Source organism: Rhinatrema bivittatum, chromosome 6 (assembly GCF_901001135.1).
Source record: "Rhinatrema bivittatum chromosome 6, aRhiBiv1.1, whole genome shotgun sequence".
Classification (NCBI taxonomy): Eukaryota; Metazoa; Chordata; class Amphibia; order Gymnophiona; family Rhinatrematidae; genus Rhinatrema; species Rhinatrema bivittatum.
In genome coordinates this window covers 35,295,478-35,309,561 of record NC_042620.1, presented here as the reverse complement: position 1 = coordinate 35,309,561, position 14,084 = coordinate 35,295,478, and the positions used below count along the sequence as shown (strand labels likewise).

The window sequence follows — 14,084 nt, the reverse complement described above, 5'->3', positions numbered from 1 at the left end:
TCTGGCTTTGAGCAGTCCAGGGTTGACAGAAGTCGATGCTACGTGATCATATGTGGACCATATGTCACCACTGCCACAAACAGCAATAAATAATTAACACCAGCATATCAAATAATAATTAAAACGAAACAGCAAAATAAGAGAGTAGGTGATAATAAAACAGTCTTTACAACCATGTGAAAACAATAACACAACTAATAAATGAATCAATTAACCAGCAAAGTAGCCGCTAAAATACCAATCTAGACTTTGCCATAGGCCTGACTAGATAACCAGGCCCTTTCCATGTGTTTCTCAGAAGACTGGAAGGCAAGTGGAAGACGTATTGAGTGGCAATAAATGTGAAATGTCCTTTCCTATCGCTCCCTGCAAATAAGGACATTCAGTACATTTTAATAAGTTCTATTTTTACCACTGCTAGCTCTTGCATCAACTGAAATTATATTTGGTTCTGCTCCGTAAAAAAGGTTGCAGATCTCTCATTATGTTCTCATACTGGTTAAGCAAAACGCGACCTGAACAGTACTTTTTAAATGTAGGGCTTCACCCTTCAGATAAACTTTTAAGGAGACATAGCTAGGTAAAATAATTGAATTTTGTGAAGTTATAATTATTATATTAAAATGCTCAACAAAAATGAACTGTAGTAACAGAGATTTCCACAGAGGTTATAAACGGAGGCTGATAATATCCGCACCAAGGATATGTACGTGATTGCCTTGAAACCCTTTAATCATGATTTGCCTCATTTAAGTCGTTTGAGCAACCGATATTTATTTATTTATTTATTTATTTATTTAAGTTTTTTTATATACCAACATTCAAGACAGTAGTCCCATCATGCTGGTTCACAAGAAACAGGGGTGCAATAAACTTTACAATTTGAACAATGGTGCAGAAAAGCAGTTACATGTAACAGGGAATCAATAACTAGGAGTAAGAAGGAAAATGAAGATCAGATAATTATATATATATATATCATAACATTATAAGAGGTGGCTATTAATGCTATTACTAGCGAAGAATGTTGATTGGAGGAGGTTAAGTAATGTTGGAGTTAGGAAAGGCCTGCGTGAACTGTAGAAATATGTTTCATTTTTACAATTTTCTAGGTCCTAGAGGGAGATGCATTTCTTGAAAACTTCTCAAACCTCTTGTGGTAAGAATCACCAGTAAAAGTTAAAAAAAAATGGCTTGGTGGCTGCTTGTAGGGTTGTCAGCAGTTCGATGCCAGAAGGGGCAAGCCAAGCCTATTGCATGCAGGGAGATGTAGTGCAGCAAGGCCATGCATGTGGTGAGGGGAAATCAGCCTGTCCCTTCTAGCCTGCAACTCTCGGCGCCCCTAGTGGCTGGCGCACTGCATCGCCGACTAAGAAACCACATGTTGCTTCCTGATTTGGGGATCTTGCTCCTGGGCAATTTAAGGACGAGTGTGCAACTGAAGAGGAAGTCAAGTCATGCATGGTATCCGAGCTGAACCTTTGGTCAAAAACTGCCCATGGGGGTGGTGGAGTGGGGGGGACGGGGGGGGGGGGGATTGCTGGGGGACTTAATTTTCACAGTCATGTGAGTAGGCAGATAGAGATTTAGCTGGGTAAATAAACCTGTCGGAGAATCGCTCTCCTCATTCCAGCTTAAAGCATGCGTGGGCTCCAACAGTCGGACTGCGGGGAGTTGCACCCAGGGCCATGTCTAGGTCAGGGCTTTTGATGATCACACATTGTTTTTTCTGCTGTTTTCTGCCCACAAGTCTACTTGCCTACAAAATACCCACAGGCTCCGCAGCTAACGTGCGCTTTCTGAAAAAGCCAAAAGGGGGCGATTTCAGAAAGCCCGTGTGGGCGCTCACTACTACAAGGATTGCTTCCCCCTCCAGCTGTCAAATCTGCAGGCATTGTTTTATTTAGGGATGTGCAATCGGTTTTCTCGAATTAGGCAATTTCAATTGCCTAATTCGGAATGGTTCGGGAGAATCGAAAAACGATTGAATTTTTTCCGAAATTTTGGAAAAAATTCATTTTCGGGTTAGCGCGCGCTAACAGGAGCTAGCGCGCGCTAACTCGAAAATCGGGGGCCCCGAAACCCCCCCTCCCCCGAACCACGAGAAAAACAAAATTCCCATGGGGGGGGGGGTTTCCCAAAACGAAGCCCGACACAAAATTATAACCCAAAGCACATCTCTAGTTTTCTTCCCCTGAACTAGACACGCCATCAGGCACATCTCCTGTCGATTTTCCCGCTTGCATGGTGTCACCCGCCTTATGCATGGAGGAAACGCGGCCTGGCGCAGCAAGCTGCCCGTGGCGGATCTCTGATGGCAGAAGCTAAGAAGCATTTGAGAAAACAAGAGAACTGTGATTCAGTCTTGTCCCCCCGGGAGCACCCCGGGTCAATGAGCCCACCTGTTCGGAGGTTTTGTAGAAAGCCACGGACGCGTTGACCAGCTTCAGCCTGTCCTCCATCTTCAGCATCAGCTGCTGCCAGTTCAGCGCCACCTTCTCGGCGCACTCCCGGATGGCGTCCCCGTCGTAGTGCCCGGCCTGCAGCAGCGCCTCCGCCTTCTGCTGGACCTGCAGGGCGCTCTGGTGCGTCTTCTGTAAGGAAGTGGCATGAAAGAGGGACTGTGTGTATGCGGGGAGGAAAGAGGAGGTTTGCACAGATGCGCCGGGAATATGATAAAAGGTGAGGTGTGAGCATGAAGAGGTGAGAAAGTTGAAACAGTTTTCAAAGTGGTTTCCAGTCACAACACCAAGTTATCTTTCTTAACTACAGCAGTTTTTTTTTGTTTTTTTTTAATGTCCATTACTTTAGTGAATGGCTGCATGAAGTCTTGACAATTAAGATCATAAAGAAGCGTCGTCCGTCAGCTGCTGCGCTATACATTAGCAGTCACCAAGAAAATCTGAAACCCAGATCCCCAGACCCATTCTTTACCACATGGTTCTCGGATGTCCTAATCTCTTTCAAAGCAATTTGCATTGCATTAAAATCTGGTACAAGAGCATGCACGCCAACCCTTTCACAGATCTTCTAAAGGAAGAACTGGTGAGCACTTTCCTTTCCAAAGAGGGGAAGCAGACAATCATGCAAACTGGCAAGGACTGTATGAAATGCAACTCAATTAAAAGAAGGTCACTGAAAAAACATTAACTGAGATCAAATCACTCAGCTTTTAGTTTATAACATTTGGCTTTAGAGGATGCAGTTCTGCTATTTAAATGTACAGTATGATTGGTCTTATTGTTTTTTATTACAAGATCCTACCTTTTGTCACCTTGTTTTTTTCTATAATAGTTTATTCTATTTATGATGCTATAGTTTATTATTGCTCTGTTGTGTGTTTTTTTACTGATGGTTTGTTTTATTTTGTTATAACGTTTCCTTTTTATTTTATAATTTATTATTTTAGCTATCTAAATTTCTTTGAGTATATTTTATTGTTTACAGGTTATGGTTTTTATGGTTATTGTTACGATTTTTACCACCTTGAGATTATTTTGAAAAGGCAAGTACAAATTAGAAAAATAAAGAAAAAAATAAATAAATTCACTCATGAGGACACCAGTTTTTACAGAGCTTTTATGGGGTTTTAGCCACCCTAAGCTTACCCAATAGAAACATGAATAGACTGCTAAAAATTAGAAGCACATTCACATTATGGTTCAGTTACTTATTTATAGACATTTGATATTCTGCCTTTTAACAATTAATGGTCACAAGACGCTTTATAGGCAAAATGAATCACAGTTGCAGTTAGATTTTGGTTTACAATTTACAGATTTAAAACTTGAGTGTGTAGTAATCAGATACGCTGTTCGTAGTAGACTGGCTTATGTCAGTGCGAGTCTAAGGAGATTGTCTCATAGATGGATTGAACCAGAATGGTATAAAGCGGTGATTTAGGCATCTGCAAGAGGCAGAAGGCCCTTAAGGAAGACGTGATAAGAATTCTGGTAGCCATGAGGACTGTGAGAAGGCCTGGATGAACGGCCAAGCCTTGCTTTGTTTTCTGAAGTTAAGATAGTTTTGTTTCAAGGCAAGGGGATAATGGCAGCTTGTTCCACAGTTTTGGGGCATGGCAGCTTTGCGCAAGTGAGTTCGGCAGCAGTCGGTGGAAGGGAGGAGAAGCGGGCCACTTGGGAAGAATGGAGTTCTCGGCTTGGTGTGTAGAGGGATGGAAGCCGGGAGAGATAGTCAGGGGGCCCAGTTTGGTCATACATGTTTGAAAACGAGGCAGGGGGATCTGAACTGTGAGGCTTCTCCAGGACTGGGCTTAGGAGGTCCGAGTTGCTCTGGGCTCTGACTGGGATTCCGGCAGCTGGAGGCGCTCAAGGTTGCGCAATGAAAGCCTGGCGAAAAGGGAACTGCAGTAGACAGTGCGACCGGTAATTTTAAACAGAAGCCACAAACTGCCTTCCAGCAACGTCTGCTGCCTATTCCTGGAGCATAAAGTCTGAGCTAAATCTGTGAGCCTCGCGAGAGGAACTTGGGGAATCCTGTAAATACTGTTATGTGACGTTGAGACCTATTAGCCAAGGGACTACTGCTTGGCAGAAGCATGTACGGAGACTGTCAAGAAACCGCAGAATTGAATTTCCTTCTGCTTTGCCACGCTTACTGCGATGATGCTTCATTTTAAACAGGCATCAGAGGATTTGAACTGAAAATGAACTTAACGTCTAAACCATCTTTGGAGACCTCTGTGCTTTGAGCTTTGAAGATCTATTAGCTTTAAACGCTAATGTGGCATTAGCAAAACGTTTTTCTCGTTTTTAGATTTTTTTTTCAGTGGTTTTATAATTTTATTACTGCACAAAGATATTTTCCCCATGGCAAATACAGGTGATGAGCAGAGGGCTCCAATCAGCAACTACAGACCCCAAGCAAACAGAGCTTTTTTTGGTTTAAAACAGTTATTTTAGATTTTAGAAGGTGCTATTAGCCAATGCAAATAGAGATTTCATATTCCCTCCTCCACAGCTGAACATGCAATTTCTCTCTAGATACAGAAATCGAGAAGCATCAGTCTGCAGTCTAAAGCCACATACTACCAAAAATACTGCAGTGGTCCTGTGCTGCACAGATCACTAAAAGGTGGCAATCCTGTGGAAATCTAATGGTGATTCACGGCCAATCTGTAGCAGGGGCCACGTTAATCAGTGGGAATTTCCTGCCTGCGCCTGCAGACAGCCTGCGGAAAGCTGCACTGTCCATCAAGCAGAAGTGCACGCAATGCCGGATGATTCCAGCTGAGGAATGAAAACTGGAACTTCGTTCCAAAATGAAAGAATGAGGTCAAAGCCAAGCACGTGCATGCATACATGCTTTTCAACTTTGACCCTACTGGGAAAATGACCTCGCCCTTATTGGTTTACGGTCATTTTCCACAAGGTAGACCCCCAGGGCCGTGGTCTACTCTTCCTGCACATTATGGCATGAGCGGTCCATTGGCAAGCAAGTTATCCTGCCTCCGGACAGATGAATTTTTCTAGCCTTGGTTGTAAAGCAGTAAAACTAAAGCACAGCCAGGCACAGCCCATGGATGCAATGAATGTGAAACTGGAAAGCCCCCCCCCCCCCCCCCAATTAACTGATTTGCAGCATAAAGTATGCCTTAGGGCCTACCCAATCCTGACAAGGATACAGGCCTGTCCATCTGCTCATAAACTTTGAATTTGGGAATAAAGGTTTGGTTTTCCTTCACTAATCACGGCGGTGACTCCTTCTAGTATGTGTGTTTCTAACCGACCCACATATTGATTGGGCAAGGCAGAGACAAAGGGCCGCTCGACGGGAGGTGAAGTGGAGGAGGCCATTAAGGCCTACAGACATCTAAAAATAACAACAGCGTGGCGCTGATTCCAACTGTCTAGGACAGCAGACATCTCCCACGCAAAGAGAGGATTCAGATGCTAGTAAAGCCCGGCGCAATCAATCCAATGGCTTGATTGAGCTTTTTCCAGCGTACAGGTCTGGATTTTTTTTCAGATCTGGATTTTTCAAGCTTGGCAACTGAGGATTCCTCCAGAAGCCTCCGATAAGTGTAACGGGACCAGAGCCGCAACTAGGCATGCCAGCTGCCAGGGCAGGCAAGCCTACCTGTGCCATTCTGATCCCCTGTCCCCCTCTCTCTCTCCCTTGTCGCCCCAACTCCTCCTCGCTGTCCGGAGGGTAGGAGGAGAGCGACATTCTTCCTGGCTTTTCATCCGCTGCGGTCTAGTCTCACATTTCTGTCATTCTCCTGCCTTCAGAGGGGCTTTGCACACTGAGTGGCTGTTCCTATTGGCCCTGAACGGGGACCTACGTTGCAAAGCATTCTTCCCGCAGGCGCAAAATGAGAAAAGTCCTGTAGTGTATTGTGAGCTTATTTCCATCAGTAAACAGAGCTTACAGCAAAGTAAGCAGCCCCCAAGCCCACTCTGCTCTCCTACTAGCTCAGAGACTAATTATACTATCAAGGCTTTGATTAAATGAGTGAGGATCTTGGTGCGCTTCTCTCCTCTTTGCATAGTTCTATAGCAGAAGTGCACACCTCTGGTCCTGGAGGGCCACAAAGGGACCTGCTTTTCAGGCTATCCATGATGAATGTTCATCTGGGCATGTTTGCCCTGACACCCAAGTTAATCTTCATGGCTCAGTTACCCAGAAAACCAGACCTGGGTGCAGCCTTTGAGGGGCGGGCCGGTGTCATACACCTCTCTCTGCTCTGTATAATTCTTGTGGAACTGATGCACGCAGAGTGCATTTATTTAAAGCTTCTGCTCTGCCATGAAAAGATACAGATACAACTGTTGAAAAATTATATCTAATAGGCATGGAAACTGTGTGCTATCAATTCAACAGCTAATTCGATGGGCCAACAGTTTGCAACCTGGTCCTCGGGGACCACCCAGCCGGTTTGGTTTTCAGGATACCCCGCAATGAATACGCGTGAGACACAGCAACGTGTAACAGAGGCAGTGCACGCAAATCTAGCGCATGCTTATTCATGGTGGATATCCGAAAACCAGACTGGTCAGATGGTGCTTGTGGACCGGGTTGTGAGCCATTGCACTACGGCACATATGCAAACTGAGTGTACTGTCGTTTTTTTTAACACTTTAATGATCTGTATTGCATTTTTTTTTCTTTTCTGGTTGCGATACATTCTAGGATGCAAGATACTTTATGAAATGAAATTGATTTGCATTGTACATTTTTGTTATCTCATATGGGAACAGCAAAGTAATTCAGTGAAAAACAAGAAGCATCAACTTAAGACCCCCAATGCAGTCAGGTAAAATCTTGCTGTAAGAAAGGACCTCCTGACCTCATTACGTTTCATGTCCATTGCTAGGACTATGGATACTGAGTATTTTGTGGTGATCATTACTAGAAGATGGTTATGTAACATTTGCCCGCGACATTGTCACGTTATCTCACATCGAAGGGCTCTATTGAGTGAAATTCGGAGCTGTGCAAAAAATGATGCACAGGAGTACATTTCTGTGGGATGGAATGCTGGCTCACCCCCTGAATATTTTCACCTGCAGCATTAGGGGAATTAAGAAAAAAGGGCAGATGCCGACACCACTCGATACTCGGCCTTTCACGCAGCTGGTGAATTCTGCACGATAAAGAAGCCGGAGTGATGAGTGACTGCTGGACTCTTCCTGCACTATTTCAGAGCAATTTCTATTATGTCAGCAGCTCATTGCCTGCTTCTCCTGAGTGCTGGTTTCCAACAAAAACTGCTCTGCAGAGATGACAGCCCATATATTTTGTTCAGCTGGGGGAAGAAAAAAAAAAAACAAAACCCCACAGTAATGACAGTACCTCAATAGCCAGCTGAAACTGTTCATGTTCCCTCTGGAGCTGCTCAGCTTCTGACAGGGAGCTTGCATTAACAAGGCTAGCATTCAGCATCGATTCTCCATTCCGGATCCAGCCCAGCACCTGAAAAGCAAGACACACAGCTGAGAGAGTGCCCTGATGCAAGCCCCCTCCCCCTCCCCTGTTACCTCAGCTACTAGAGGTGCGGAATACAGTTCGGCACACGGTACAATAAATCGCTTTGGCTAGATAACTTGGAAGGCAGAGATCTGGCAGCCAGGTTGGTCCTGGAGAAAGCTGGATCCTTTGCAGGCCGCTGCTTTCTACTGGACCAACCAAGAACTATGGAAAGATGTTCCATATGAACGTTTTATTTATTTATTTATTTATTTATTTTATACCGACGTTCGTAAGGAAACATCGCGTCGGTTTACAACTCGTTATCAAATGCAGAATTAAAAACATTTGAATTTCCAGATATAAATCATAAAAAATGTGCAGCATTCAAAGAAGGGACCTCTGAAAGCTAAGATACGGCAACACTTCTGGATAGAAAAAAAAGGGGCGTTTACAGCTATTTCAAAACACTGTCGCCAGTCTGCTTGCCCGGCACAATCCAGAGAACACATCTCAACCCATTCTAACTGCTCTTCACTGGTTTAATTTTGGCATTTAGGAGGTCATTTTGTAACAGCTTGCATGCATTTTCCATCAAATTATGTGCTCAAGTTACACCGGTTTTGAAAGTGAGCCAACAAGCATAAGTTCGCTTTGAAAATTAGCCCATCAAAATTATCCGCACACAGTTACACCTGCTAATGTGTGCGCAGGAATTTTTTGGGGAAACTGTATGCACATATCTTTGAAAATTCAACAAGTGTGCATGGAAGTGCAAACCCTTCTCCAGCCCCGCCCCCTCTCAGTGTGGGTACATGATAGTCCCGCGTACGTTTACCCTCATAGCGGGCGATCTTATAACAGGCCTTTGTAACCATGGAAATGCCTTTGAAAATTACACTCCCTAGGCCCACCTATTCGGATGAGCGATTTCCACCTCACGCGCAGCGGTCAGAAAACGGGTAATGATCTGATGATCTCACCACCGAAAACTAGCTCAGCTTTGGCCCCAAATCACTGTTTCCTTATGCAGTTCTATATTGGTATAATAGGTTAACCACAAGCAGTGCATTTATCAGGTGACTTTATGCCTTTTTATTATTTACGGCTGTTTGATGTTCATTGATCTGTAGTGAGACCCCCAGTTGGCTTACTGGCTGAAACTGAGGAGCCACGATGCCGGGGTCCATCCGGCTTGGGGTGGGGGAGGCTTAACCTTCTGGGCCCTTGGTGTGGCCACGTCTGTGGTTCTCCTAAATAAGTCCCGATCCACTGATCTACTCACTGGGCAGGGGAGTTCTCCAGGAGGGAAAAAGAAACCAAAAAATAAAACAACAACTCCCTCTCCACTCACAGTCCTAACATCCAAGGGAAAAATCAGAGTCCAGCCATGATGTTCAACAAAAAGTTTACTTGAATTTGAAAATCAAAATCCAAGCCAGAGCAGAAAAAAAATGAGAAACGGCATCAGAAAAATCGAAATTAGGAAAACCGTTGTCTCTTTATCCATGACCCTCCCTCCTGGATGTTCTCCTTACCCCTCCACCAGCGCTCATTTCCAGAATCTCTTCCCCCTGAAATGTAGGGTAGTCTCTTTGCAAATCCAACATAGAACAAGGGTTGGAAAAAGATGGCAAAACCCATTGTTCAAAAAAACACTAGCCTTCAAAACAGGTAACTCCAAGCTTCCGTCACAATACCCCAAACCTCAAAGTCTTCACACTCCTCACCCCTGACTCTAAGCAAAGGCAAAAAGAAGCGGGTTTCCCTTCCATCAGGAACTGGTTCAACCCCCAAAAGTACAAACATCTTCAATGTCCGAAAACTGAGCTCTTGGTCAGTCCACCTGGGGGACGGTAAGGAACAAACCATAGCAACTCCTTACTCCTTCCAACTCTCTTCAAGTCCTCTTCCCCTCTGATTCTGGGACTTTTATAATCCCCGGACGCCCCGCCCACAAAAAAGTGGGGATAGAACAAGGGGAGGATTCCAAAATGCCCACCCACTATCTATGATGGAAAAGCCAAAAAAAATCCTAGTGATAGGCAAAGCCGGCTCATAGATATCTTGTTTGATTTCATGTCTTCTGCGCTACATGTTGACTGTTTTTACGTTTTACTGTAGCCCATCCAGAGTGATCTTGGAAGGGCAGGATGATTATCAAAATAAACTCATAATTATCTTTTACTGAAACATAAGAATTATTGCAGCCTGCAGAGAATCCAGTTAGCCAGTATTTTATTGTTATTTTAGGTGTTTTATTATTGCTATATGTTGCCAGAAGCATTTTTTTTTTGTTTGGCATGCGAGAAATGGAACAAATAAATAAAAGTCGGCAGACGTGCCAGGGCTGGATTTGGATATCATGTGCCACTAGGTGCAGAATCCTCAGTGCTTTTCCCTCTGCTGCCGTCCTGCTGTTTCCCTCCTAGGATCTCAATATACTGGGGGGGGGGGCCCTTCTGAAGATGGGAGGAGTCTTTAGGTTCCCTCTCTCCACTACAATGAAAGGGCACTTCTGGATGGTCCTTTTTGCAACGCGACATTCAGCTGCAGAGTCAGGCAAGTGGCAGCATCCTATCGGACAGAGGGCCTCCCAGGCTCATGCCTAATGGGAAATCTGGCCTTGGAAGTACTGTTGATGTGAAAAGGACACTTGCAACTCATGCAGGGCAGGTAAAACTCGCTACCCAATCACAAGGCAGGTTTCTCTGATGACGAGTGGCCTAGACACCTATCAGACACTTAGTTAATCAGGTTTGTCCATGCTTGGCCTTGCCAGGAATTGATCATGGAGATAGACTGAGTCTCCTTTTGGGATATGGAACAGAGTCCAGCTGTTCTTAGGAGTGAAAGGAGGCGGATCCACCTACGTGACATGACCTGGTGTGTGGCATATAGAGCAGTGAAGTGGCCTCTCTGTCAGCTTTCTGGCACACATGACTTTGCCATAGGGCACTCACTCTAAATTCTATGGGATTAGGGGTTACTCATCTGCACTTTCATTAGGGAGCTTGTATAACCTTGACAATTACTTAACCTATGATAAATCACTACTGTATAACAAATATGGCTGAAAAATCTTAGAAAACTCAGTTCTGTTCATCAACTCAACATGTTTACTAGCCACTTCAAGAATGCTAATTACAGGAGTAAAGGAGTGCCTTAGATATTGAGTCAATCACCTGACCTGTTCTGGAGTGCAACCTCTTCGGCGCATTCTTTGTGATCTTGGGCAAGTCACTTTGCCGCCACATGATTAAATCTAAAGCAACCAGCTGTGATCAAATGATAACTGCGCATCTTCTCCTCTGCAGCCTGCCATACATGTGCCAGGATGGCAAAGGGGGATGGGTGTGTTCTTGAATGACCAGCACTGCATGTAGAGACTTCCTGGTCCTCCACCAGTTGAGTCTAAACCAATGCATGTTTGGGAGGACACAGGATAAGAGTGTGGGTGGTTAAGTCTGCCATGTGGGAGATGGTGGCTGGTGCGTTCCTCCGATACATAAACTCTGACCACCATTTTACCTTGTGGGATTTTTGTTACCCTTTCGAGGGTCAGATCTTGCCTGTCTCTATGTATTAACTTATTGTTTGAGGGCTTTGCCTCCATGGAGACTTTTGTTTTTCTCCGATATGGGACATTTTCTTCCACGCCTCCCTATTCTTTTCATTTTTTGGGGGGTTCCCCATCTATTGGGGCTCAGTTCTATTTTTCCTTGCTTGCGCTGACTCTTAACAGAGAGGTTTCTTTCCACATGAAGGAGCCTGGGATCATCAGATTCCTGAAGGAGGGATGACTTATGGTTGTCCAAAAACAGAGAAAGCACAAAGGAGAGGAGCAGAGTCATCTCGGACCCCACTAGGGTTAATATTCATCTATGGAAGATACTGGGGGAAGAGGTGTTCAGTATTTACCATTCAGGCACAGGTGAAGAGAAAGAGGATTTGTCAGAAAACTACTGCAGAGGTAGAAGAGATATGACCATGTGTTTTGGAAACTTCTATATGAGAGTATATAGCCTTAAAAACTCCAACTACATGGGAGGGAAGCTAAAATTTGGAAGAACAAATACTACAGATTAAGCAATTGGCTTTAACATCTGAAAGATTTAAAGACTTTCAGGAGTCACAAATATATTAAGGAATATTTGTGTAATGTCATCTTAACAGGTAAATCAGCCTGTAAAGATCATTCCACCTACTACATGTTTCAGTAAAGAATGAGCTGGAAACCGTTTCAACCTCCAGAGTTTTATTGCGATAGTTGGACAGTGAGAGCTCATCAGTGCTGTTGACAAGTGGGTGATTGTCGGTGCTGTTTGCCAGCTTGAAGAAGAACAGCCGTATGGGGTGGCTTAACATCAGAGACTGTGTTTGAGATATGGGCCTTTGGGATCTCTTTCCGGGACTATCTGCCCAGGGGTTACATGCAAAGAGCAAGCAATAATCAACAGCAACTGAAGAAGAAAGTGCATTCCCTGATCATCATCCTCATCCTCATTTATTTATATAATGCTTTTCCAACCAGAGAGCTCAAAGCGTGCTACAAAAGGATTAGAGTTACCAAGGGTACAGAGTAATTCAAATTACAGTGGGTGCATAATATATATGTGCTATGCAATAGGCCATGTAGAGTGGTTAAGGTGCTGCTGCCTGACCAGTACAGTTAAACACTAGATGATTGAGAGGAGCCCTGGTAGAAACAGGACAGCAGCAGCCTGAGGGTCTCAAGGTTATACAGGAATGCCTCTCCTGGGAGGGCGCTGGTTTCTTTCTACAGCGCGATCGTCTTTTCACTGGACCAGTATAAGAAGCTGCAGTAGGCTCTGACCGACTGAAGTACTGATTTGCCCCAGCGACATCCCTGTGAGACAGACTCCGGAGCAGGAGGCAAGAATAAGGTGAGCCAATCTGTTTCTCTGGTTTATTAAAGGTTGCATTTCTGATTAGCTGGGCAAGAGACATTTCTTTTGCTCTCTTATCAACCCCCTCACTTCTGAACCCCGCTGCCCGGTAGAACGAGGGATTCTAGCAATCCAGTGCCACGCTTCAAATTTATCATCAGCAGGACCGCTCACCGGGCTTCATTTGTGAGGTCTATGAAGAGGCAGCCTTTGCTGAACTTTGTCACTGCATAAATGACTCCTGGGTCTCAGTGTCTAAACTTAGACAATGATCAATGAAGGGCAAATGAACTGCCTGAGTCTAAATGTCAACTACTTTAGTAATCAATAATTTTCTGCTTCACCAACTTCTGCCCGATACAGCTGTCACCCATGTTCCCGAGTTAAGCCGACAAGGAGAGTAAATAGCTCAGTGCTAATGGCCAGGAGAAATTATTCTAATGGTCGTGGGTCTGCATATAAAGTGGGCCTCGTATTGTGAAATCGATTCAGCAGGATGAAGTTGTCGGTATCCCGCAGCGAGGTGCAGCCAGGCCTCTTGCAATAAGGTAGGGCCCAGGTCAGAGCCACCACGGTCGTCTGAGCTGTGCTGCACAGACGGGAAGATACCGCCTTGGGAGATTAGTAAAGCCCAGAAGGCTGCTCCTTTCGGAGGAAAGAGAACTTACACCCGGGTTTTGGGAGAACCCCCTGCACCTCAAAAAAAGAGCACCAATTGAAAAGGTGCAGGTAAGAGCTAGGCTAGGCTGAGAGGCAAGAGTGCAGGCAAGAAGCTTCGCCCCCAACCAATAAAACATTTCTTTGCAAAGGACTATAAACATTAATTGCTTTCGTATTTGGGGACGAGGCCCCTTTGTTTCTTCTCCTTCTTGGTGCCTGCTCACTCGCCTGATAAATCCACCGCATGGACACCTCACTCTTGTTATGATTCTACCAATCCCAGTGCTTCCCGGCGCTGGGGCCTGGGGGAACGAGGACTGAGAAGCCCTCCTCAAGAAACCTGAACATCTCCAGGGCTTCCAGGAACTGTTAGAAGCCACCGAGGCCTTCGTAAAATATTATCCTGATGACTGCCCGCCCACCCACAGCATTTTTAGTGTCTGAGCAGAACTTTGGGATTTTTTTTTCTTCCCCTAACCTGTATGACCATTTTTAGTTTTTATGCTTCTGCGAGAAACAATAAGTGATTTCACTTTGCATGCTAATCCTCGTTTTACTGTCATTAGAAAAACAATCTCAGAATAT

General features: G+C 44.7%; 1 protein-coding gene across 4 annotated transcripts in view; it reads right to left on the bottom strand.

The window, feature by feature from the left end:
• The window catches only part of KALRN (kalirin RhoGEF kinase), a 1,195,491-nt gene that overhangs the window by 477,798 nt on the left and 703,609 nt on the right, over positions 1–14,084 (bottom strand). For 3 of the 4 annotated variants that reach the window (XM_029605240.1, XM_029605241.1, XM_029605242.1), the window contains 2 exons: positions 7,816–7,935; positions 2,403–2,621 (listed from right to left, as the gene is read on the bottom strand). In XM_029605240.1, the coding sequence (XP_029461100.1) occupies positions 2,403–2,621; positions 7,816–7,935 (339 nt within the window). The remainder of the gene's footprint in view (positions 1–2,402; positions 2,622–7,815; positions 7,936–14,084) is intronic. The other variant, XM_029605245.1, reaches the window with a different exon arrangement.